The sequence below is a fragment of the Tamandua tetradactyla genome, chromosome 2, assembly GCF_023851605.1.
Source record: "Tamandua tetradactyla isolate mTamTet1 chromosome 2, mTamTet1.pri, whole genome shotgun sequence".
Classification (NCBI taxonomy): Eukaryota; Metazoa; Chordata; class Mammalia; order Pilosa; family Myrmecophagidae; genus Tamandua; species Tamandua tetradactyla.
The window spans coordinates 149,700,572-149,726,310 of record NC_135328.1 but is presented as its reverse complement, the minus strand read 5'-3'; the positions used below and the strand labels follow the sequence as shown (position 1 = coordinate 149,726,310).

General features: G+C 37.5%; 1 protein-coding gene across 1 annotated transcript in view; it reads right to left on the bottom strand.

Moving 5' to 3' along the window:
* ARID1B (AT-rich interaction domain 1B) overlaps positions 1 to 25,739 on the bottom strand; it is a 574,571-nt gene that overhangs the window by 77,015 nt on the left and 471,817 nt on the right. Inside the window, 1 exon segment of the mRNA XM_077149343.1 lies at positions 4,564 to 4,743. Coding sequence (XP_077005458.1) covers positions 4,564 to 4,743 — 180 coding nt within the window.

Below are 25,739 nucleotides of genomic sequence, written 5' to 3'. Positions count from 1 at the left end.
TGTTTCAAGATTTAAAAAATGAGTGAACTGAAAAGGGAACGCCCTGCACAGAGACTATCCTATTGGCAAGCCAAAGAACAAGATCCTGTCAGCATCTCCATCATTGTCCAGGAAGAAAGTGTTCTCACCACATGAAATAAAGTCATGCTGCAGGCATAAATCTCACCTCTGTAGAAGAGAGGATGTATTTAGCTTAATTCAGTGGATCAGATTCAGGTTTCGGACTTCCAGCAGCTGAGTGTGAAATCCTGGGTCATGGTGACAACAAGTTGTCCTGCGCTTCAAAGGGATTCTCACGTAGATAGGACACTGGCAACTTTTGACATTAATACTCTGCTCCTCTTGAACTGCAACAGTTGTCTTGTAAACTATTAATATGTACTACACTATTTTGGAACTGCATTTAATTCAACTCAATATCATTTAAAATTTGCTTTTGCTGAATTTGTGAGAAACAGATTTCAACGTATGGAGTAAAAGGTAGATTTCAGATAGCATCTGATTTATTTTAGAGAATAAACCTTCAATCTTGCCTGAAAAACAGCATTAGCAAATAAGTTAGATATAAGTAAAAGGCTCATCAGAAGCACCTACTTTTAAGTCTCCTGCTTCCTGAGACATTCACTGTGAAAATTAGAGCATAAAAGCAGGACTGTATTGGTGTGCAGCCTCGGCACTGGGGGGTCTGCAAGAATCCCCAGATGCTTTAAACAAGGGAGTGATAATTGGGGAGACTCTAAACTCAGAATCAATGCTACTTGCCCAAGATAATATTGCTTATTTGTAGCAAAGCTAAACTTAGACACTTATTTTTGCAAATAGTGAAACACGCAAAAAACTATTTGCGGATAGTCAGTGTGACGGACACTATTCTAAAGAACACAAAAACAAATAAGACACAATGCTCGCCCTGAAGAAATTTAATGGCTGTGAAGATAAAATTGATTTCAGCTCTCTTTTCCCCATAAAAATTCATTAATTAATAATTAACATGTTAATTGCAAATACTTCATTTCTATTTATTAGGGCAAGTCCTCATGGTCCTTTACTTGCAAACATTTTGTAAGGGTATTTATATGTGCTTGTCTGAAGACAGAAGAGTACTACTTCATAAAATGTGCCCCTGTAATTAAATATATCCACACATTCAGATTGGCTTCATCCTATTTGCATATTTAATAATTCTGACTTTACAGCATTAACATACGTTTCTAAAATTGTTCCCTTCTCCACTTTGTAGGAATTATTCTAAACCTCTTTAGTATTTTTGCTATATTTTCATGCCTGAAAGCCTAAAATGTTCTTTGCTCCTTGAAGACAAGTAGTTTGTCCTTTTGTTTTTGTTGTCCTAGTGGCTCACTGAATGAATGCGCTAGAAAGAAGGGGGTACAGCTAACAGACGGGAAACAAGGCAGCCCAAGTGACTAAGCAAGAGGCCTTTGAAGTCCATCTCCCTTGGTCTGAACGCCGGTGCTACCACTGATTAGCTGTGTGATCAGGAGTGAAATACCTACTCTCTCAAGGCCTCAGTGTTCTCATTTGTGAAACTAACCTTACAGCTTTGATAGTGGTTAAGAGAATAGACTAGATGGCTTCGATCTGAATCCTGGTCTGGCTGTGTATTCTGGGTAAGCAGTTCACCTGCTCAGAGCTTCAGGTTCTTCATTTGTCATGTGGAGCAATCATAGACGCTATCATATCTTAAGGGTTAAATGAGGTACTAGATGAGGAACAACAGGGCCACGACCTAGTCACATATTTAATACAGATCAGTCGTTACTGTTAACAACAGCAGCTTTGGAGCAGCCATTATGGCAATAATGGTTAGCAAAAGGAGGTTGTAAACTATGTTCTCAAGATCCCTAAAAACACGAAGAAACTCATCTAGTTAAGAACAGAAACAGAACAAGATTAATCATCTCTGGGGACGACTGCACTGGTGATTCTTCCTCAAGACCTGAAAACTTACAATATGAAGATGAGGGTTAAATATTTTACTAATACTGAGTACTTAGTTGAGAAAGAAAAAAATACTTCATTTGGATCCCTATTAATAAAAGGAGCAACACAAAAAGAGAAATGTAAAGGTAAGAACATATATTCAATTGAACAACAACATGTTCCAAGTACACTTCCCTGTCACTAAGAGTTTGCTGAGGAAAGAGGAACACAGGAAAGGAGAATGACTTTGAATGGAACACAGAGGGCACCCAGGACAATGACTTTGAACATGCAGTGATTACAGCCAGCAAGGGACCCAGGAGTGTCCACACCTCAGAATGGAACGCGGAGAGGTGAGGGAGCAACCAGCAGGGAACCTGCAAATGCTGATATGAGGGAGAAGAGGTGCTTCCGTTCATGACACATGACAAGGTGCCGAGAACGGGAAATACCATCTTCATTCCAAACTGCTTCTAATATCAACTTAAACCCAGTATTTGTGCCTGAAAAGACAACAACCCCAAGACAGAAATCCTTCTTGCTGTATAGCCAAAGATTATCCTGGGGAGCCAGTGAGCTGCATTAATATAAAAGGACCCGGAGTTGAAGCAAATATTAGACTCAGAAATTAGGAATGGAAGCAACTTCCAAGGTAATATAACCCAATTTTCTTATCTTCCAGAAGAAAAGTAATTCACAGAGAGTGTAAACAATTTTCCCAGACATAGGAGTTGGGATGAGAAGCCTCTCAGGTTCAGTACTCTTAGCTCAGTCTTCACTTATTATGAGTAACAGTAAGAGGAAGATTGAATTTTTCAAGTAAGTTTAGATCCTAATTTCGAAGATGACTGGAAACCTTTGGGATTTTTAAGGGCTAAATCCTAGACCTGCAGCCACCCTAATTCTGAGAACAAGGCTCCAATCTTATCTCCAATCACATTCTATGCAGAAGTCTACATTTCCTGCGCATATCACAACTAATAAACAGCTTTTCCACCTTTCACTCATGTTCTCATATTTTTTTCCATGTCAGCCCAGCATGCCCAGCAAGGGATGCAGCAGACAGGTGGGCTCTCACAGGTGCTTCACCAGTGCTTCACCGCTTTGTCTCAGTTCAGTTACAAATCACTGCAAGTTGCCTGGGGCTGACTCTTGCTCTCAACTGGGACTGTTAAACTCCAAGAGCTTACTGGAACTAATAACAAGAAAAACTGTTTAGGGCATGGTATAAAGGGACCAAAGCAAAATACAGTCTATATCCATGCTGACCTTGACTGTATACATGTGGACAAAGGCAGGAAGGGACTATATAAAGAGTTTTATATTTTGGGTGTTCTAATACAGTTTTCATTACAGAAAGAGAAGATTCTATCACACACAAAGCAGTGTAAGGCCACGAAACTGCTATACTGGCAAGCTTAAAATGCTTCAGAAAGAGATCTTCAAAAAAACAAGGCAATTCACTGACTACTGACTTTTCAAAAATTAAAGTACTATATATCAGAAAGGTAAGATTTTCTAAGAAACATACTGGTAAAAGTCAAGGAGGTGCCTGGGTTCCATCATATACTGCTTTGCCTTATAGGCTGTGTTCAATGTCTAGAGGGGCTCAACCACCCTCAATATAACAAGGTTTGTTATACTCACATACCTCTAGAAAACACTAAGATTTTAATATAGGCAGACTTGACTTTGTTGTGGAAGCAGCAGACGTTTTACTACGGTTTCCTAGTGGGCACTGTTCATTCTCACTTGGAATATTCCTGGTATTTTCAGAAGTGAGGAAATTCTGGAAATTGAGCCAGATTATCTCATTCTCTCTAAATTATCCATTAATGTCTAATTTAAATAAAAAAATACAAAGAAGGTGCTAAATTCAAATGCCTTATTGCTAAAAGCAACTTGAAAAAAATATATACATATGTATCACTTTTAAAACCTTGATAAAAGGATTCTACACATGTCTGACAAAACATAAGTCCAATTCCAGGAAGGGAGATAGAATGTAATAAATGCATTTTGGGAAAGGCTCCACTTATTTTTCTACTCTTCCTTTATCTTTCCCATTGAAAAGCCTCATGTCCAATTTCAGGCTTGGTCTAGTTTCTTCCAAGATTTAGACTGATAATGACAAACAGTTGTTCTGATTTCCCCAATACAGCATTTCTGAGACAAAATGAGAAGATTCACTGTGATGACATCCTCCTGAATAGTGAGCATATTGTTGTAAAGATAGCCACCGAGAGTATATAAGAAAACCCAAGTTTTTAAATCAGAAACTTTTTAAGGACAGGGCTTATGTTTTTTTTTCCCCACAAGCATTTAGAACTACACCACAGAAAAAGGTTTACTCCTTCATTAATAACACATGTGTGAAAGCACATACCAGAGTGTCTGATGCATAAATGTGTAATGCTATATGCTATAATTATTGCTATAATTATTTGTCCCATCATTATGGGTAACTGAAGGACTTGGGTTTGCATTAATCTCACAAAATTGCCAGGTAACAAAATAATTTTTAAAGATGCATATAAAATTAAGTTCTTGAAGAACTAGCATACTAACAACACTTCTACCATCTACCACAAAACATTCTGGGGAAATTTTTTTTTTTTTTACCTTGTGGTCCATATTGGCTCATCTGTGGACCATAAGTCCCACTTGAGTTACTCTGCTGAAAGCTGCTGATTCCAGGATGCATCTGGCCTCCAGGAGAAGGGTGAGGTGACATGGATGGTCCTGTCTGTTGAGGTCCATATTGAGACATCTGAGGGTTTCTTTGTGAGCCTGTGATAAAACCTAAGTGGGAATAAGTGAGGCAGGTAAATTCAGTTGTTTCATAATTTCTATACACACAAATATGGATGTGGAATTGCATGGACGGTGGATGGGGAGAAGTAGGTTGGTCCTGCGAGATTTCTGTAAACTAAAGAAAAGATCAAAGCCATCTCGTCCCAGCAGGGAGGATGTGGAAGGGCAAAAGACGCAATGGGCCTACCCTGGTCCTAATTCTGAACACAGCAATAGGAACCCAATAGATTGTGAACTTGAACTAGGGAAAGGGAGAAAATGCAAGTAATCTTAACTGCTAGAAATATTCTCTTATTGATGAGGTACCGACAAAAGCAGTAGCAGTAGTGATGACCACCTTTACTGCAAACTCTCCACTCATGACAGGCTGGATATACTATGTATACCCATCTGAGAGTCTCTGTTTACTTTCTGATCTTTGGAATATGTCACTTAAAAATCCTACCCAACTCTCAAGCTCAGGGAAAGAAGCAGCTTTTCCTGGCACACTGTTTTTCTCTCCTTTAATGTCCTACAGCAATAATTGCTCAGCTTGATTCCTAAATAGCAGTGGACACTTATACGAAGACTTGACCTAATTCATACCATCCCTTACAGAGAAATCTTAAACTTGAGGGTTTGAGGTGTACTCTCCTATTCCAAACAACTGCTGACTTTCTCCCTCAAACCTGTTCTGTCAGTGGTCTTCCTCTCCACTGTAAATGGCACTACTACATACCCAAATGCTGCTCATGTCAGAAGCCTCTGTCACCCTGATTCTTCCCTTTTCTATATAAACAAATCCATCAGTGAGTCCCAGTGCCTCCTTCTGAGATGTATCTTGAGAGCCCAATCTTCTCCATTCCAAATTCTACAAAAGCCTAGGACAAGACACCATCATCTCCTGACCATATGACAGCACTGGTCTCCCGACAGATCTATTAGCTTTCCTCCCTTGCTCCTACTGGATCATTTTTCACAAAGCTGCCAGAATTACCTTTCAGGAACAAAAAGGAAACTAGGCCATATTTCTCACCAGCATAAACCCTTCAAGGCTTGCGACTGAACCTGGGAATCAAATTCAAACACTTAACTATGGCTCATGATATCTTATGCAGTCTGGTAGTCACCTTTCTCATTTTAACACCATTTCCTCTAACTTTTCTTCTCTCATCCTGTAAGTCCACTGGCCTTCTGAAAGTTCCTACAAGAGAATACAAAGCTCTTTTCTTCCACAAGCTTTAGTCTCTCCTGTTCCCTCTTCCTAGGATGCTGTTTTGATCAAACAGAGGCTGTACCTGTATACAGCCCTTCAGCAGTGCATGTGAGGGCCTGCTTTGCTGCTCCCTTGCCAACTTAGGGAGTTACCAGAGTTTCTGATCTTTGATAACAGTAAACGGAAAACAGAACCTCATCAAGTTTTGTTCTATATTGTTCATCATGAGTAAAGCTGAGCATTTCATTTTTGAAAGAGTTGTTTTAATTCCCTTTTCTAGAACTATATCCTTAGCCCATTTTCTATTGGTCAACTTATCTCTTAACTATGAAGTATTTCATAGCTCCTATTTACTATGCATATATTTCCTATATATAGCTCCTATTTCCAAATAATTATAGGGCTCAGAAAGCCCTTATATCTGTGATCCTGTACAAAAAGGGTCTGACTTTCAGACTGAGTAACACTGACACAGGCCTTTATAAGAAAGGGATATGATATGACTTATATTTCTGAATGTTTTAATTCAGTATGGAGAATGGTAAAAGCTAAGAGACCCAGTTAGGAGGTATGTAAAGTAATACATAGTATTTAACTATGTTTAAACACCAGCAGTATTTCTACTAAAAAAGGCTCCCACCATAGAGATAACCACATTTTTTAAAGGTTATTGAATATCTTCATAGTCTTCTAAACAAACAGATGATCAAAGTTAGCTAAAAAGAGGCATTTCTATTTTTCACATCAAGATGGAAATAATGGGGCCACAGTGGCTCAGCAGCTAAGAGTGCTTGCCTGCCATGCTCGAGGACCCGGGTTCAATTCCCGGTGCCTGCCCATGTTAAAAAAAAAAAGAACAAGATGGAAACAATGCATGTCTACTATTTGTTTCCTCATCTGTAAAATGGGATGGTCATATCTACACCATAAGGTGTTCTTTCTGTTTGTTCTATGGGGGGTTTTAAAAATCTTTTTTTTTTTTTGAATGAAATAAATGTTAAAAGACTTCCCTAAAATATTTTAAAAAATAAAATTTTGACCAATAATTTTCTACCCATTTATGGTGGCATATTTATTTGCTTGTATCTTGCTTCCTTTAGAAAGTTCTTATAAAATGTCAGCTTGTAACATAGTTTGTGAATAGAAATTATGACAGCTGAGAGAATCCAGCTGCTTTTTAAAAAAGGTGTGAAAGCTTTCTTTTAGTTACAAGAATCTAGAAACTATCAAACTTTCCAGGAAGGGAATTTCACAAAATATAAATGGAATTTCCTATATGTTATAAAAGTATATTGAATTATTACATGTATTATGGAAGTATATGTCCCAAGTTAGTATCAAAAGTGGAAAAATTCAAATTTAAAAAATGTAATAAAATGGATAATTACTTATATTATTCAAAAGGACTTACTGAACAGAGCCTTAAAAACTCTGTAATAACATATAATTTATACATTTCATCCATGATACAAATCTATAAATGTTTTCTAGTGAATTTACAGTTTTTATGACATGCATATATAGTCACAAACACTTGTATTATCACATCTCAAATGAAGAGGGGTACACTGATATGAAAAATCAGAAATGTCCTTTAAGAAACAGGAGTTACAGCAAAAGCTATATATAGAGAGAAGGAAATGAAAATACACTCTGGATTTGTTTGACATCAGATCTGGATTAGAATGCTGCCTCAGCAATCCTGTGTGACTCAGGGACTCTTACAATGTAAAACAGTCAGTAAACGTCTTGCCCTGGCTTACAAGATCATTCTGACAGTCAAATAAGACATCCTCAGAGGGGATGTCACTGTGTATACACTTGGAAATTCAAGTTCCTGTACTCAGCTGAGTTCTAGGTCACTGGGATACACTTCTTTTTGGTTAGTTCTTTTCAATGGATAGATTCACATTTGACCCTTTTCCCCCAACCCTTCCCTAGCCTGATCACTAAATGTCAAAAACCACCCACCACACAGGAAAAAGAGGCATCAGTACTTTCACCATGCCTTGCCCTCTAACCTACAAATGTCTGCATCCAGAATTCTTTCAGAATAAGAAGGAACTCTGTCCTCATATCCAAGGCCAGTGCCTTCACTTACCCACTGAATCCTGCCAGTGGTATTTGTTTAAAAAGTATTCACTGACTCTTGACTGGATAACAGAACAGAATGAAATCCAAACTTAATAGAATAGCACACAAGACTTTTCAAAATTTGGTCCCGCCTACTGGAAATAGACACATCTACCATAATAATTGGAGACTTCAATTCCCCACTCTCATCAATGGACAGAACATCTAGACAGAGGATCAATAAAGAAACAGAGAATTTGAATATTACAATAAATGAGCTAGACTTAACAGACATTTATAGGACATTACACCCCACAACAGCAGGATACACCTTTTTCTCAAGTGCTCATGGATCATTCTCAAAGATAGACCATATGCTGGGTCACAAAGCAAGTCTCAAAAAATTTAAAAAGATTGAAATCATACAAAACACTTTCTCAGATCATAAGGGAATGAAGTTGGAAATCAATAATAGGCAAAGCGCCAGAAAATTCACAAATATGTGGAGGCTCAACAACACACTCTTAAACAACCAGTGGGTCAAGGGAGAAATTACAAGAGAAATCAGTAAATATCTCGAGGCAAATGAAAATGAAAACACAACATAACAAAACTTATGGGACGCAGCAAAGGCAGTGCTAAGAGGGAAATTTATTGTCCTAAATGCCTATATCAAAAAAGAAGAAAGGGCAAAAATACAGGAATTAACTGTCCACTTGGAAGAACTGAAGAAAGAACAGCAAACTAACCCCAAAGCAAGCAAAAAGAAAGAAATAATGAAGATTAGAGCAGAAATAAATGAAATTGAGAACATGAAAACAATAGAGAAAATAAAAAAAAACAGAAGTTGGTTCTATGAGAAAATCACTAAGATTGATGGGCCCTTAGCAAGATTGACAAAAAGAAGAAGAAAGAGGATGCAAATAAATAAGATCAGAATTGGAAGGGGAGACATAACCACTGACCCCACAGAAATAAAGGAGTTAATTAACAGGATACTATGAACAACTTTATGCTAATAAATACAACAATGTAGATGAAATGGACAACTTCCTAGAAAGGCATGAACAACCAACTATGACTCAAGAAGAAATAGATGACTTCAACAAACCAATCACAAGTAAAGAAATTGAATCAGTCATTAAAAAGCTTCCCAAAAAGAAAAGTCCAGGACCAGACGGCTTCACATGTGAATTCTACCAAACATTCCAGAAAGAATTAGTACCAATCCTGCTCAAACTCTTCAAAAAAATTGAAGTGGAGGGAAAGCTACCTAATTCATTCTATGAAGCCAACATCACCCTCATACCGAAACCAGGCAAAGTATTACAAAAAAAGAAAACTACAGACCAATCTCTCTAATGAATATAGATGCAAAAATCCTCAATAAAATTCTAGCAAATTGAATCCAGCAACACAGTAAAAGAATTATATATCATGACCAAGTAGGATTCATCCCAGGTATGCAAGGATGGTTGAAGAACATAAGAAAATCAATTAATGTAATACACCATATCAACAAATCAAAGCAGAAAAATCACATGATCATCTCAATTGATGCAGAGAAGGCATTTGACAAAATTCAACATCCTTTCCTGTTGAAAACACTTCAAAGGATAGGAATACAAGGGAATTTCCTTAAAATGATAAAGCTAATATATGAAAAACCCACAGCTAATATCATCCTCAATGGGAAAAAACTGAAAACTTTCCCCCTAAAATCAGGAACAAGACAAGGATGTCCACTATCACCACTGTTATTCAACATTGTGTTGGAAGTTCTAGCCAGAGCAATTAGACAAGAAAAAGAAATACAAGGCATCAAAATTGGAAAGGAAGAAGTAAAATTATCACTGTTTGCAGATGATATGATACTATATGTCGAAAACCCTGAAAAATCCACACCAAAACTACTAGAGCTAATAAACGAGTACAGCAAAGTGGCAGGTTACAAGATGAACATTCAAAAATCTGTAGTGTTTCTATACACTAGTAATAAACAATCTGAGGGGGAAATCAAGAAATGAATTCCATTTACAATTGCAACTAAAAGAATAAAATATTTAGGAATAAATTTAACTAAAGAGACAAAAGACCTATACAAAGAAAATTACAAGAAACTGTTAAAAGAAATCACAGAAGACCTAAATAGATGGAAGGGCATACCGTGTTCATGGATTGGAAGACTGAATAAAGTTAAGATGTCAATTCTACCTAAATTGATCTACAGATTCAACGCAATACCAGTCAAAATCCCAACAACTTACTTTTCAGAAATAGAAAAAACAATAAGCAAATTTATCTGAAGGGTAGGGTGCCCCAAATTGCTAAAAGTATGTTGAGGAAAAAAAACGAAGCTGGAGGTCTCACGCTGCCTGACGTTAAGGCACATTATGAAGGCACAGTGGTCAAAACAGCATGGTACTGGCATAAAGACGGATATATTGACCAATGGAATCGAATAGAGTGTTCAGATATAGACCCTCTCATCTATGGACATTTGATCTTTGATAAGGCAGTCAAGCCAACTCACCTGGGACAGAATAGTCTCTTCAATAAATGGCGCCTAGAGAACTGGATATCCATATACAAAAGAATGAAAGAGGACCCGTACCTCACACCCTATACAAAAGTTAACTCAAAATGGATCAAAGATCTAAACATCAGGTCTAAGACCATAAAACAGTTAGAGGAAAATGTAGGGAAATATCTTACAAATCTTATAATCGGAGGCGGTTTAATAGACCTTACACCTAAAGCAAGAGCACTGAAGAAAGAAAGAAAGAAATGGGAACTCCTCAAAATTAAACACTTTTGTGCATCAAAGAACTTCATCAGGAAAGTAGAAAGACAGCCTACACAATGGGAGACAATATTTGGAAACGACATATCAGATAAAGCTCTAGTATCCAGAATTTATAAAGAGATTGTTCAACTCAACAACAAAAAGACAGCCAATCCAATTACAAAATGGGAAAAAGACTTGAACAGACACTTCTTAGAAGAGGAAATACAATGGCCAAAAGGCACATGAAGAGATGCTCAACGTCCCTGGCCATTAGAGAAATGCAAATCAAAACCACAATGAGGTATCATTTCACACCAACCAGAATGGCCATTATCAACAAAACAGAAAATGACAAGTGCTGGAGAGGATGTAGAGAAAGGGGCACACTTATTCACTGTTGGTGGGAATGTCAAATGGTGCAACCACTGTGGAAGGCAGTTTGGCGTTTCCTCAAAAAGCTGAGTATAGAATTGCAATATGACCCAACAATACCATTGGTAGGTATCTACTCAGAGGACATAAGGGCAAAGACACAAACGGACATTTGCACACCAATGTTTATAGCAGCATTATTTACAATTACAAGGAGATGGAAACAGCCAAAATGTCCATCAACAGATGAGAGGCTAAACAAACTGTGGTATATACATATGATGGAATATTATGCAGCTTTAGACAGAATAAACTTATGAAGTATGTAACAACATGGATGGACCCTGAGAACATTATGCTGAGTAAGACTAGCCAAAAACTAAAGGACAAATACTATATGGTCTCATTGATATGAACTGACATTAGTGAATAAACTTGGAATAATAATATAATAATAGTGAAATGTACAAGGTTCAATTTAAAAAATGTTTTTGCATGAGGAAAAACAAAGGAATGTCATTATTGCAGGGTACTGAAAATAGATCGTAATTAATATTTTAAAATGTCACCTGTGTGAGACTAAAACAAAAACTGTTTGTTACAAAATTAATATTTTGACTAGTGCATTTCCTAATATAACTTATGTAGATAGTTTGATTGAACGCCATAAGTACTTGGAATCTCAGGTAGAACATGAGATTTTGTTGGTTTGTCCAGAGTGATGCCCCGATGAATCTCAGAGTGATTTGATCAGTGAGTGGAAAAGTATCTGCAAAGCCCTTTTCAGGGAGTGGTGAGAACGGGGAGAAATTCAACTTCCCCAAGTTGAATTCTTGATATTCTCACAAACAGTGTGGACAACCAAAGCTATAGGCAGAGCCCCCAGTCTTGGGGTTTGTTCATATGAAACATAACCCCACAAAGGATAGGTCAAGTCTACTTAAAATTTAGGCCGAAGAGTCACCCCAAAGAGAGCCTCTTTTGTTGCTCAGATGTGGCCCCTCTCTCCAGCCAACACAACGAGCAGTCTCACCACCCTCCCCCTCTCTACATGGAACATGACTCCCAGGGGTGTGGACCTTCCTGGCAAAGTGGGACAGAGATCTTGGAATGAGCGGAGACTCAGCATCAAGGGATTGAGAAAACCTTCTCGACCAAAAGGGGGAAGAGGGAAATGAGACAAAGTGTCAATGGCTGAGAGATTCCAAACAGAGTCGAGAGGCTATCCTGGAGGTTACTCTTATGCATCAAGTAGATATCATCTTGTTATTCAAGATGTAATGGAAAGAGATGGACACAGCCAAAATGTCCATCAACAGACAGTTGACTAAACAAACTGACATTTACATAAGATGGAATATTATGCAGCTGTAAGACAGAATAAAGTTATGAAGTATGTAACAATATGAATGGACCTTAAGGACATTATGCTGAGTGTGATTAGCCAGAAACAAAAGGAAAAATACTGTATGGTCTCACTGATATGAACTGACATTAGTGAATAAACTTGGAATATTTCCTTGGTAACAGAGACCATCAGGAGACAGAAATAGGGTGAGATATTGGGTAACTGGAGCTGAAGGGATACAGACTGTGCAACAGGACTGAATCTAAAAACTCAGAAATGGACAGCATAATACTACCTAACTGTAACGTAATTATGTTAAAACACTGAATGAAGCTGCATGTGAGAATGATAGAGGGAGGAGGAGGGCTGGGGACATAAATGAAATTAGAAAGAAAGATAGATGGTAAAGATCGAGATGGTATAATCTAGGAATGCCTAGAGTGTATAGTAATAGTGAAATGTACAATGTACAAATTTTAAAAATGTTTTTGCATGAGGAAGAACAAAGAAATGTCATTATTGCAGGGTGCTGAAAACAGATGATAATTAATACTTTAGAATGTCACCTTATGTGTGAGACTAAAGCAAAAAAATGTTTATTTGGTACAAAATTCATATTTTGACTAGAGCATTTCCTAATATAACCCATGTAGATAGTTTGATTGAATGTCATAAGTACTTGGAATCTCAGGTAGGACATGAGATTTTGTTGGTTTGTCCAGAGTGATGCCCCAATGAATCCCAGAGTGATTTGATCAGTGACTGGAAAAGTATTTGCAAGCCCCCTTTGGGGAATGGTGACAGTGGGGTGAAATTCAACTTCCCCAAGTTGAATTCTTGATCTTCTCACAAGCAGTGTGGACAACCAAAGCTATAGGCTGAGCCCCCAGTCTTGGGGTTTGTTCATATGAAACTAACCCCACAAAGGATAGGTCAAGTCTACTTAAAATTTAAGCCTAAGAGTCACCCCCAAGAGAGCCTCTTTTGTTGCTCAGATGTGGCCTCTCTCTTCAGCCAACAGGACAAGCAGTCTCACCACCCTCCCCCTCTCTGCGTGGGATATGACTCCCAGGGGTGTGGACCTTCCTGGCAACGTGGGACAGAGATCCTGGAATGAGCTGAGACTCAGCATCAAGGGACTGAGAAAAACCCTAGAATGAGCTGAGAATTAACATCAAGGGATTGAGAGAAACTTCTCGACCAAAAGGGGGAAGAGTGAAATGACACAGAGTGTCAATGGCTGAGAGATTCCAAACAGAGTTGAGAGGTTATCCTGGAGGTTATTCTTATGCATTAAGTAGCTAGCACCTTGTTGTTCAAGATGTAGCGGAGAGGGTGGAGGGAACTGCCTGAAAATGTAGAGCTGTGTTCCAGTAGCCATGTTTCTTGATGATGATTGAACAATGATACAGCTTTCACAATGAGACTCTGTGAATGTGAAAACCTTGTGTTTGATGCTCCTTTTAGCTACTATATCAACAGAAGAGTAGGACATATGGAATAAAAATAAATAATAGGGGGAACAAATGTTAAAATAAACTTAGTTTGAAATGCTAGTGGTAAATGAAAGTGAGGGGTAAGGGGTATGGTATGTATAATCTTTTTTTTTTTCTCTGTTATCGTTTTATTTCTTGTTCTGTTGTCTTTTTATTTCTTTTTCTAAATTGATGCAAATGTTCCAAGAAATGATGAACATGCAAGTATGTGATGATATTAAGAATTACTGATTGTATATGTAGAATGGAATAATATCTTAATGTTTTGTTTGTTAATTTTTTTAATTAGAAAAAAAAAACAGACGTAATGGAGAGGCTGGAGGGAACTGCCTGAAAATGTAGAACTGTGTTCCAGTAGCCATGTTTCTTGAGGATGATTGAATGATACAGCTGTAACAATGTGACTGTGTGATTGTGAAAACCTTGTGTCTGATGCTCCTTTTATCTACCTTGTTAACAGACGAGTAGATCATATGGAATAAAAATAAATAATAGGTGGAACAAATGTTAAAATAAATTTAGTTTGAAGTGCTAGTGATCAATGAAGGCAAGGGGTAAGGGGTATGATAGGTATAATCTTTTTTTTTTTTTTGTGTTAGTTTTATTTCTTTTTCTATTGTCTCTTTGTTTCTTTTTCTGAATTAATGCAAATGTTCTAAGAAATTGATAAATATGCAACTAGGTGATGATATTGTGAATTACTGATTATGTATGTTGTTTTATTTTGTTTCTTATTTTTTAAATTAATAAATAAATTTAAAAAAAAATCAGTTCACCAGAAATCTGACGGTTGATTTCTGTGCTCTCAATTCATTGGTCTATATAGCCAACCTTGTGCCTGTTTCATTCTGTTTTGATAACTGTGACTTTGCAAAAACTTAAAAAAAATTTTTTTTCCAATTTTTATTAATAAAATCTATCAAACATACAATACGAACATTCTTAACAAATGAACATTCCAAACTTGGTATGCAATCAGTGGCTCACAATATCATCACACACTTGAATATTCATCAACATGATCATTTCTCAGAACATTTACATCACTCCAGAAAAAGAAATAAAAAGAACAAAGAACATACCATTCGCTCTCATTGACCACTAGTATTTCCCTCTACCCAATTTATTTTAACGTTTGTTTCCCTGTTATTTATTTATTTTTAATCCATATTTTTCAACCATCTGTCCATATTGTAGATAAAATGAGTATCAGAACAAGGTTTTCACAATCACACAGTCACACTGCAAAAGCTATATCATTATACAATTATCTTCAAGAAACATGGCTACTGGAACACAGCTCCACATTTTCAGGCAATTCCCTCCAGCCTCTCCATTAAATCTTGACTAACAAAGTGATATCTGTTTAATGTGTAAGAATAACCTCCAAGATAACCTCTTGACTCTGTTTGGAATTTCTCAACCACTGACACTTAAGTTTGTCTCATTTCACTCTTCCCCTTTCGGTCAAGAAGGTTTCCTAAATCCCTTGATGCGGAGTCCCAGCTTGTTCTAGGATTTCTGTCCCATGCTGCCAGGGAGTTTTACACCCCTGGGAGTCATATCTCATGTGAAGAGGGGAAGGGCAGTGAGCTTGCCTGCCATGTCGGCTGAGAGAGGCCACATCTGAGTAACAAAGGAAGTTCTCTGGGGGTGACTCTTAGGCCTAATTTTAGGTAGGCTGAGCCTATCCCTTGTGGAGTGTATTTCATATGAACAAACCCCAAGATTGAGGGTTTGGCCTCTTGATTTAGTTGTCCTCATCGCTTGTGAGACTATCAGGCCTTCTCCATATAGGGAAGTTGAATTTTCCCTCTTTCTCACCATTCCCCCAAGGGGACTTGGCAATAACTTTTAACATCAGAAAGGATAACTCCTTCAACTTCATTTTTCTTTTTAAAGATGGCTTTAGATATTTGGGGCTCCTTACCCTTCTATACAAATTTTTTTAAAAAATATTTTTATTGAGAAAAGTCCTCACACATACAGTCCAACCACATTATACAATCAACAGCTCACAATATCATCACATAGTTGTGTATTCATCAACATGATCATTTTTAGAAAATCTGCATCAAGCCAGAAAAAGAAATAAAAAGAAAAAAAAAGAACTTATACATCTCATCCCCTTACCCCTCCCTCTCATTGAACTACAGTATCTCAATCTACCCAATTTTCTACCCTTTATTGCCCATTATTTATTTTTTTATCCCTCCTTAGAACTGTAAACCTGTACCTTATTAAATTCCCTTTTTAAAAGCCATTCCAGTTTTGGTATATCGCATTCTGGTAGCTTCCAAACACACCTAATTAACTGTATAGTTTGTCACAGCATCCTATTATGGTCCCTTATATTTCAGCAGGGTCAGTGGTAAAATTCCCCTTTTCATTTATTTTTACTGTTTGTATCCTCTCTATTTTTTCCTTTGTCAGTCTAGCTAAAGTCTACATTGATTAAATTTAGTCTAGCTAATATGTCGATTTTATTGAACTTTTAAAAGAACCAACTTCTGGTTTTCTTGATTATACTGCAGTTGTTTTTTCTATCTCATTTATCTCTGTCCTAACCTTTATTATTTCCTTCTTTCTGCTCACTTTGGGTTTACTTTGCTCTTCTTTTTGGAGTTTTTTCAGTTTTGATGTTTGGTCTCTGATTTGAAATCTTTCTTTTTTTTTTTTTTTTTTTTTTTTACATGGGCAGGCACCGGGAATCAAACTCAGGTCCTTTGGCATCGCAGGCAAGCATTCCTGCCTGCTGAGCCACCGTGGCCTGCCCTGAAATCTTTCTTTTTTAATGTAAGCATTTAGAGGTATAAATTTCCCTCTTGGCACTGCCTTTACTGAATTTCCTAAGTTTTGGTATGTTCTATTTTCATTTGCCTCAAGTTATTCCCTACTTTCCCATGTGATTTCCTCTTTAACCCATGGGTTGTTTAAACGTATGTTCTTTAATTTCCACAGATTTGTGAGTTTTTCATTTCTCCCTCTGTTATTGACTTGTAGTTTTTCTGCTGTTGGTCAGAGAATATACATTGTATAGTATCTTTTTGGGGGGGGCATGGCAGGCACTGGGAATTGAACCTGGGTCTCCTGTATGGCAGGCTGAAAAATCTGCTTGCTGAGCCACTGTGGCCTGCGTGACTTCAATATTTTTTGAATTTATGAGGACTTGTTTTGTGACCTAACATATGGTATTTCTTGGAGAATGATTCATGTACACTCAAGAAGAATGTACATTGTTTTGTTGGGTGATGTGTTCAAAATATATCTGTAAAGTCTAGTTATTTAGAATATCATTTAAGTTTTGCATATCTTTATTGATCTTATGACTGGATGTTCTATTCATTATTGAAAGTGCTATAATCAGGTCTCTTATTATTAATGTAAAACCATCAATTCCTCCCTTCACATCTGTAAGGATTTGCTTCATACATATTGGGGTTCTGTTGTTTGCTGCACATATATTTATAACTGCTACCTCTTCTTGTTAAAATGTCTCTATTATCAGAATATAACTACTATCTTTGTCCCTCATAATGGTTTTGGAGTTAAAGTATATCTTATCTGATATTAGAATAGTTACTTCAGCTCTCTTTTGGTTACTATTTCCCATATATATTTTTTCCCATCCTTTCACTTTCAACCTACTTATATCTTTGGATTTAAGGTGAGTCTCTTACAGACAGCATACAGTTGGGTGATGATGGATTTACTCTTTTTTAAAAAACACAATTTTATTGAAATATATTATATATTCACATAACGTATAATCATCCAAAGTTTACAATCAATGTTTCACAGTATCATCATATAGCTGTACATTCATCATCACAATCAATTTTTGGAAATTTTTCATTAATCCCCAAAAAGTAAAAATAAGAACATAAAAATAAAAGTAAAAAGAACACATAAAACTTCCATAACCTCCATCTCCCCTATTGTTTATTTATTTTTGTCTTTATTTTCTTACTCATCTGTACAATCACATGGTATGCTGGTTTGAATCTAGTGTGTACCCCAGAGAAGCCAATTTCTTTAATCTTCATTCAATACTGCTGAGTGGGAGCTTTTTCATTCTGTCCACGGAGATATGATCCACCCAATTGTGGGTGGTAACTTTCGATTAGATGGTTTCCATGGAGATGCGTCTCTACCCACTCAAGGTGGGGATGCTTACTGGAGCCCTTTAAGAGGGAACCATTCTGGAAAAAGCTTTAGAGTCCATTCAGCCAGAGACCTTTGAAGATGAAGAAGGAAAATGCCCCTGGGGGAGCTTCATGAAACAAGAAGCTGGGAGAGAATGCTAGCAGACGTCAACACGTTCACCATGTGCCCTATCACCTGAGAGAGAATCCCTGAACTTCACAGGCCTTCCCTGAGTGAAATAACCTCTTATTGGTGCCTTATTTGGACATTTTCATAGCTGTGCCTTAATTCGGACATTTTCATGGCCTTAGAACTGTAAACTTGCAACTTAATAAATTCCCTTTTTAAAGCTATTCTGTTTCTGGTATGTCACATTCCACCAGCTTCCAAACTAGAATACACAGTCACACTGTAAAAGCTATATAGTTACACAATCATCTTCAAGAATCAAGGCTTCTGTAATACAGTTCAACAGTTTCAGATATTTCCCTGTAGCTACTCTAATATACCAAAAACTGAAAAGGAACATTTATATACTACATATGAATATTCTCCAGAATGACATCTGGGCTCTACTAGAAACAACTCAGCCACTGAAACTCTTTTGTTTCATTTCTCTTCCCCCTTCTGGTCAAGAAGGTTTTCTCAATCCTAAAATGCCAGGGCCAGGCTCACCCCTGGGGGTCACGTCATACATTGCCAGAGAGATTTACATCCCTGGGAGTCAGGGGTGCTCTTTTATCCATTCTGCCTATCTCTGCCTTTTAACTGGAGAGTTTAATCCATTTACATGTAAAGACTCTACTGATAATGCATGATGAACAGACCTGGGGACTACATCCCTACCCACCTCCAGCCTTTAACTTCCTCTCTAATTGCAATCTCTGTGCCCATCTTCTTGGCCATCTCCCACTTCTGGGATCAGCTAACACATTTTCTTTTGTGAGAAGAGTGAGTGCTATGAGCATCTTTTGAAGATGTAAAATCAGCCTGGTGGCTTCACCCTCTTCCAAGATATGCCAAAGCCATTCCAAGATGAGTGGAGTATCTGGATGTCATGGAAGCTGCCATGGCCCTGGAGTAGAACCTGAACCAGGTCCTTCTAGGTATGCATGCCCTGGGTTCTGTCAAGAGTGATTCATACTTCCTGGAAAGCCATTATCTAGATGAGGAAATGAAAAAAAAAATGGGTGACAACCTGATGAAGCTTCCACAGCCTGGGCTGGGTGAGTATCTCTTTGACAGGCTCACCTTCAGGTATCATTAGGAGCTTTTAGAACCTAGAAGCCTTTGGGGAGCCCCTCTGAATTCCCCTAGCATCCAGATTTCTGCCTGAACCCCTCCCTCCAGCCCTCTAGCAAACCATGAACCAAGTGTAAACAATAAAGCATTTTGCAGGGGTAAAAAACCTCAGTAGTCAGGTTGAACCACAGACTAAATATAGTAGAAAAGTTTACTAGTAAATTGGTAAATAAATCTGAAAAAAATTCTTAGGATGTAGGTAAAGAGACAGAGATGGAAGGTAGGCCAAGAAGGCTATTCTATAAAGAAGGAAGAGACTTTTCATGAAGATGGTGCTGAAAGCAAAGAAGGAAGCCCATGTCCCTTTCAAAACTGAAGCCAGAGTAAAGGCTTTGAAAGCCAAGGCAGTACTGAAAAGCATTCACAGCCACAAAAAAAAGAGGATCCACACTTTATCCACAATCCAAGACACCATGTCTCAGAAGACAACCCAAGTATTCTTGGAAAAGTGCTCCCAAAGGAAAAAGCTTGACCACTCTGCCACCATCAGCTCTCTCTGACCAGTGAATCAGCCACGAAGAAGATCGAAGACAACAACACTCTTCTGGACATCAAGGCCAACAAGCATCGGCTCAAACAGGCTGTGAACAAGCCTTACAACATCGACGTGGCCAAGGCCAACATGCTGTTCAGGCTTGATGGAGAGAAGAAGGCACAGGTTTGACTGGCTTCTGACTATGACACTTCGGATGTTGCCAACAAAATCAGAATCTAAACTGAGCCCAGCTGGCAAATTCTAAATGGAAGATTTTCTGACCGTTAAGAAAAAAAGAAGGAAAAGAGAGAATAGGGAAGAAAGAATCAGTAGTCAAAGAGATAATAGAGACTTTTCCAGAATTGATGAAAGACATGAATCTTCAGATTCAAGAGGCATAAAAGTCAGGAACAGCATAAAAAAACTAAATTCACATTTGGGTACATGATCATGAAATTGTGCCAAAGACAAATAGAAGATTCTAAAAGCAGTGAATGAAGATAAAGACTACTTATAAAGGAATTATAATTAGACACCTCAATAACAAGAGGATATAGTAGAATGGCACTGACAGAATACTGACAGAAAACTCTCACTCAAAAGTAAAGAATAAATAAACGCATTTTAATACAAACTAAACTCAGAGCATAGTACCTCAGGAGTCTAATGAAACCTAAAGAATTACTACAGGGAAAAGGAAATTAAAGGAAGAAGGACTGAGGAGCCAAAAGGCATTGTGATCAAAGCAATATGGAATCATGTGGTAAGTCATATTCAGCTCAAACATCTCCTGAATTTCAGAATATTTACTTACTGAACTACCGATGAGGGAGCTCCACCTGAATTTCACACAGCATCTCACACTTAAGTGGTCCAAATCTGAAATCTCTTCTTTCCCACCAAATTTAACTTTGTTCCAATTTTAGTTATCTCTGTGAATGGAACTGCCATCCAAACCAAATGCAAGGAGAATTCTTACTTTAGTCTCTCCAATCCGTTCACTCACTAAATCCTAAATACAGCCTGATTTTGTTAATTTTCCTCCCACCCCTCTGTCACTATCCTAGTCTTCCTTCATTCCTCACCTGGCTTACATGACAGCTGCTGACTTCCCTGCTCTGGTCTAGCTCCCCTCCTACTTACTTCAGGGGGAGGAGTGCATATGAGAGAATTTCTACCCTAAACTGAAACTATTCAACAGACATCCATATCAGTTCTCCAAGTTTAATCTCGTGAGTGAACTCTTCATTTGCTCTTCCTGTTAAAGACTGAGAGCCCTGGTAGCCCTTGCCAACTGGTAGCTATTAGCTAGGTTAATACAACAGTTAAGAATTTGGAAATAAGATTAACCCAAGTTAAACTTTATAACCAGCTTTATACAAATTTACCCTAAAGAATGGCTCCTAGATGCACAATTATCCATAACTACCATGATATTTAAAGGAAAAAAATATATATCCAAAAGGCGGTTTGATTGGAAAACAGAGATACATGAAAAAGGTGCCAGAGAGACAATATTCATTTAAGCAACAATTTCCATAATTTTATAACTTTTGGAGAGACTCACCTCTATTATATATGTGGAGTTTATCCATGATTCCTTTAATTTCCAATGTTGCTAACTAAGCAACCTTCAGAGTAGGTCTGCTTCCATGAGAAATTGTGCTGATCATATACATAAAATATTTTGGATCCCAAAGACAGCTACTTTTCATTTTAAAATGAATGGACTAGTCATGAGAACATAAGTATTTTAATACTTGTGACAGTAATATTTTTCATGATACATTAATAATGGATAGTCTCAAATCAGGAAATTAATCTTACTACTTTTCTTAATAGAGTCTGCCCCTGAGAGATGGATCCATTGTTGATGTTCTAGGAAAGAGTTTTTGTTCGAAAAAGCTGACTGCAAGTTACTACTGGATGGTGGTTAATTCCCAAGGTGATCAACGCCAGGGAGGACTCCTGACAGACAAGTAACTGTCCTTGCCTGTGGAGGTGATGCAGCTCTCTGCTCCCGTGCTGGGCCTGCTGGTTCCTCTCATCCATCGGAGCCAATAACACTGGTGGGCAGCTTTCCTCACGGAATAGGCTACGCAGAAAGCATTGTCTTTTCTATAAACCTTGTTCCAGAAGTAATTGGCTGGCCATTTTATTTGACTCAGAAAAGTTAAACTTATCAGTTTCAGGGCCCTCAATCAAGACCTACAGTACTGATCAGCTGTAAGCAGCACAACACTCAGTGTACACCCTTCCTGACTGGATAGATACCCCAGAGGTCGCCTATTTTTAAATAAAAAGCAAAACTAATCAAGATTGCCATTTAGTGCTTAAGTGCTTAGATAGATGCTGAGTGTGAGAACAGGGATGGTGGCGTTTGCGCACTGGATGACTCAACCCATTAAGTTCCTTATGGGATGTAAAGGGAGACCAAGTACGTAAAGTAAGGCCATTCTTTTTCGAGCTAGGAGAAATTCCACTCCAAACCTTGGCAGAAGAAATGGGTATACCGCTTTACTGTTGGGGCCTTCTCAACTGCACCTGGAACCCATGGGATAAAAGCCTGATCTCTTCCAGGCTTGTTTCAACCACTAGTAAGATGTTAATGATTTGTCTTAAAATTTGTTTCAAAGGCACAGAGTATTGAACATCTGATGACTTTCTGAGTTCCATACTCTAAGTGTCCAATAGTTAAAGACAGGAAGGGTGGTGAGGTTCCCAAAGACCTTATCTGAAGTCATATGGTCTGCACTTCAAGGATTGTTTTATATGGGGTCATTTTCCTAAGGTAATTATATTAATATCAATGGGAAATTACTAGACAAATAATATTCTCATTACAAGGCAGTTAACAAGTTAAGTAAGTGTAAGTCTGGGGAAAATGTTACTTTAATTTCATTAAAGAGACCAATATTTAATACCAAGCCAGAGATATATTTTTTTCTCAAGATTTATTTTATCTCTTTACTTTAACTTAAAATTCCCTTCACTGCTATCTTGGAAAACTGGCCCAACAGAGAATTACCTTTTCTAAAGCGTTCATCTATATTGTTAATAGAAAAGTGAGTTTTTAAGACATTTGTTTTCTTTAGCACTGTCCCATTTATGATTTAAATAGTTTTTTTTTTCCTGGTCTAAAGAAAATATGCTATACATGACTGTCTTATTTGCAAAACTGTTGCAGAAAAAAAAAATCTGGAGTTAGTTGTCCAAATCTTAGCAGATCAAAAAAATATATAGAAGCAACTGATCTTTGCAGTCTTAAAAATACAAGCCACATTTGCCACATAGAGATAAAACTATAAAATAATTTTTATAGTGGGAATGAGAAAAAACTTTTCACTGGAAAGATATAACTTACCTGTAGAGATACTATAGCAAGATTCTAAAAAATAAAATGAAATAGTATTTAATTTAAAAAGTAAACTTTTACCTTAAGGCATATTTAGGGGAGAAGATATATAGGAAGTAGAGAGGAAAGCTCCATGGAACAAAGTAACTAATAACAGGTTGTCACAACCCTAAAATGGGCTAAATTAAAGGGATCATACAATGAAAATGCACTGTTAAATTGAAGTTGGGTGTGTGTGTGTGGTTACAAAACTGATTCAAAAACAAAGTCAAATAAATAATAAAGGCACAAACAGGAATTTCTGAAAAATTAAAGTGGAAGGAATTTTAACTTGGATTCTAGTCTCCAAATGTGAATCCTTTTCTTCTTTAGGTAATACAACAAACATTGCAAGCTACCCTTTAAATACTTTGAAAAAATGGGGTTAAGCACAAAGTCCAAATGATGGTTCATCCTACCACTGAAAGAGAAAAAAAAACAGCAAAGAAAGAGAGACAGAAACAGAGACAGAGACAGAGAGATGGGCATGCTTGCATGCCCAGGCTAATCTGAGGGTAATAGAGCACAGAATAAATTACACCAAAACTAGATTTTTTTCATCAACAGTGCCTCTCCAACTAGCAGAAAGTTACAGCACTGTCAAGGTATCAATGAAATATCCAAAACTCTATAAGTCACCAAAAAGCAAAGCACGTTTTTCTTTTCACACATGGACAATTTATTTTCATGTTGGCATTTGTTAAAAATTCACAGAATAACTGTCTTGCTTCTTCAAGCCAATTCAACAAAAGAGGTTTCACCACATGTGTGAAGTAATGGTCACACTACAGCACCTTAGCAGTGTCTCCCATTATAAAGGCAGACTGACTGAGCTGTTTCTCTTCACAAAAAGGTGTCAGATTTGTATTTGGAGAGAAATATAGATTTTACAAAATATTCTTGTTACACTTTAATATTTTCAGTGTTTATTTGCCTGCCTGCTTCTCTTCACATGAATTGCTTTGAGGAAGACAAAAACTAATGACCCATTCAAGGCTTTATCTCAGGCCCCCAGTGTTCTACCAGCTGTGCAACTAGGGTAACTGGCAAAAAGCATTCCACTTCTTTCCCTGCTACTACACTGCCCTATATACAAAAGCATATACAATAACATCCAAGGTTTTAACCCCTCTACCTTGACAAAACTGTCTTAGCTACTGACTTGTCTTAAAATTCCTATCATCTAACATCAGGGAAATTAGAATCAGGGGAGGGATCTGATTACCCAAATGGTAGATAGGGACAAAATATCTTACTTTTACTTATGCAGATCTTTCAAGTTGTAGTTGTAAATGCCAGCTTCAATGCTTAGGGCAAAAACAATTTTATTTATGTCACTATGTAATGGAAGAGGAAAAAAACTACCTTTTTTGGGCTTTCAATCCAGGTCTCATCTGAGTTACTTGAACCTAATACTTATTATTTGCAAGGTGCTTTATATTGCCTAACTTTCAGATATAAGATCTCATTTGATCTGTTTAATAATCCATGAGACATTCTGATCCATATTTTACATATAAAAGAGTAGACACTTAATTAATTGTACCCAGTTGAAAAATTAGTGGTAAAGCCTGCACCTAAACCTAGACTTCTGGTTCTGAAGTCCCTGCAGATCAAAAGGAGAAATGGTACATGAAATACTAGGCACTTGAATTACATAACTGAACGCAGTGCAGGGTCCTTGCCTCACAGGGCTCTGGGGGAGGGGGTGTGTTTGTCCAGCAATGGGTCATATGTACTAGACTACTGGACTTTTATCGAAAGGTGGCTTAATATGTAGGGGCAGCACCATGACAGGAGAGGCTTCAGTTATTTGTTCACTCAGCAAACTTTTACCCAACTATCTACTATGTGCCGGGCTAGCTGGGACCTGAAGGATTAGTAAAAGCTAGTCAGGAAAGGAACCACAGGTGGTGGGGATGGGCAAGAGTGTTTCAGTTGGAGAGAAGAACTTATGCAAAGATCTCAAAAGAAGTTCAGTGTGGTAGAAGACTGCAACATAGTGATATAATGAGCACTGAGATCAGAAAGGGAGGCTGAGGCTGGATGAGAAAGCACCTTATAACCAACAAGGCAGTACAAGGCTTTTTCCAAAGGCAAAGGTGAGCTAGTACAGGCTTTTATGAGGGGAGTGGCATCACAGGCAGACAGTGGTTTTTCATGGAGAGAGGAAACACAAGAGGAACAGAAAAGAAACACGCTATTATTACTAAGCGTTATAAAACAGAAACATGGTGAATTTTCCCAAGGCTGAGATGTTTACAAGTGTTTTTATGTAAGACTATTGAGCCAATTATAAATGTCTTAATTACTAAAGCAAAACTTTATTTAGCAGCATTTTTTAAAAAAATTATTGCTTGTAACAAAAAGTAAAACTATGTCTTTAAAAATACTG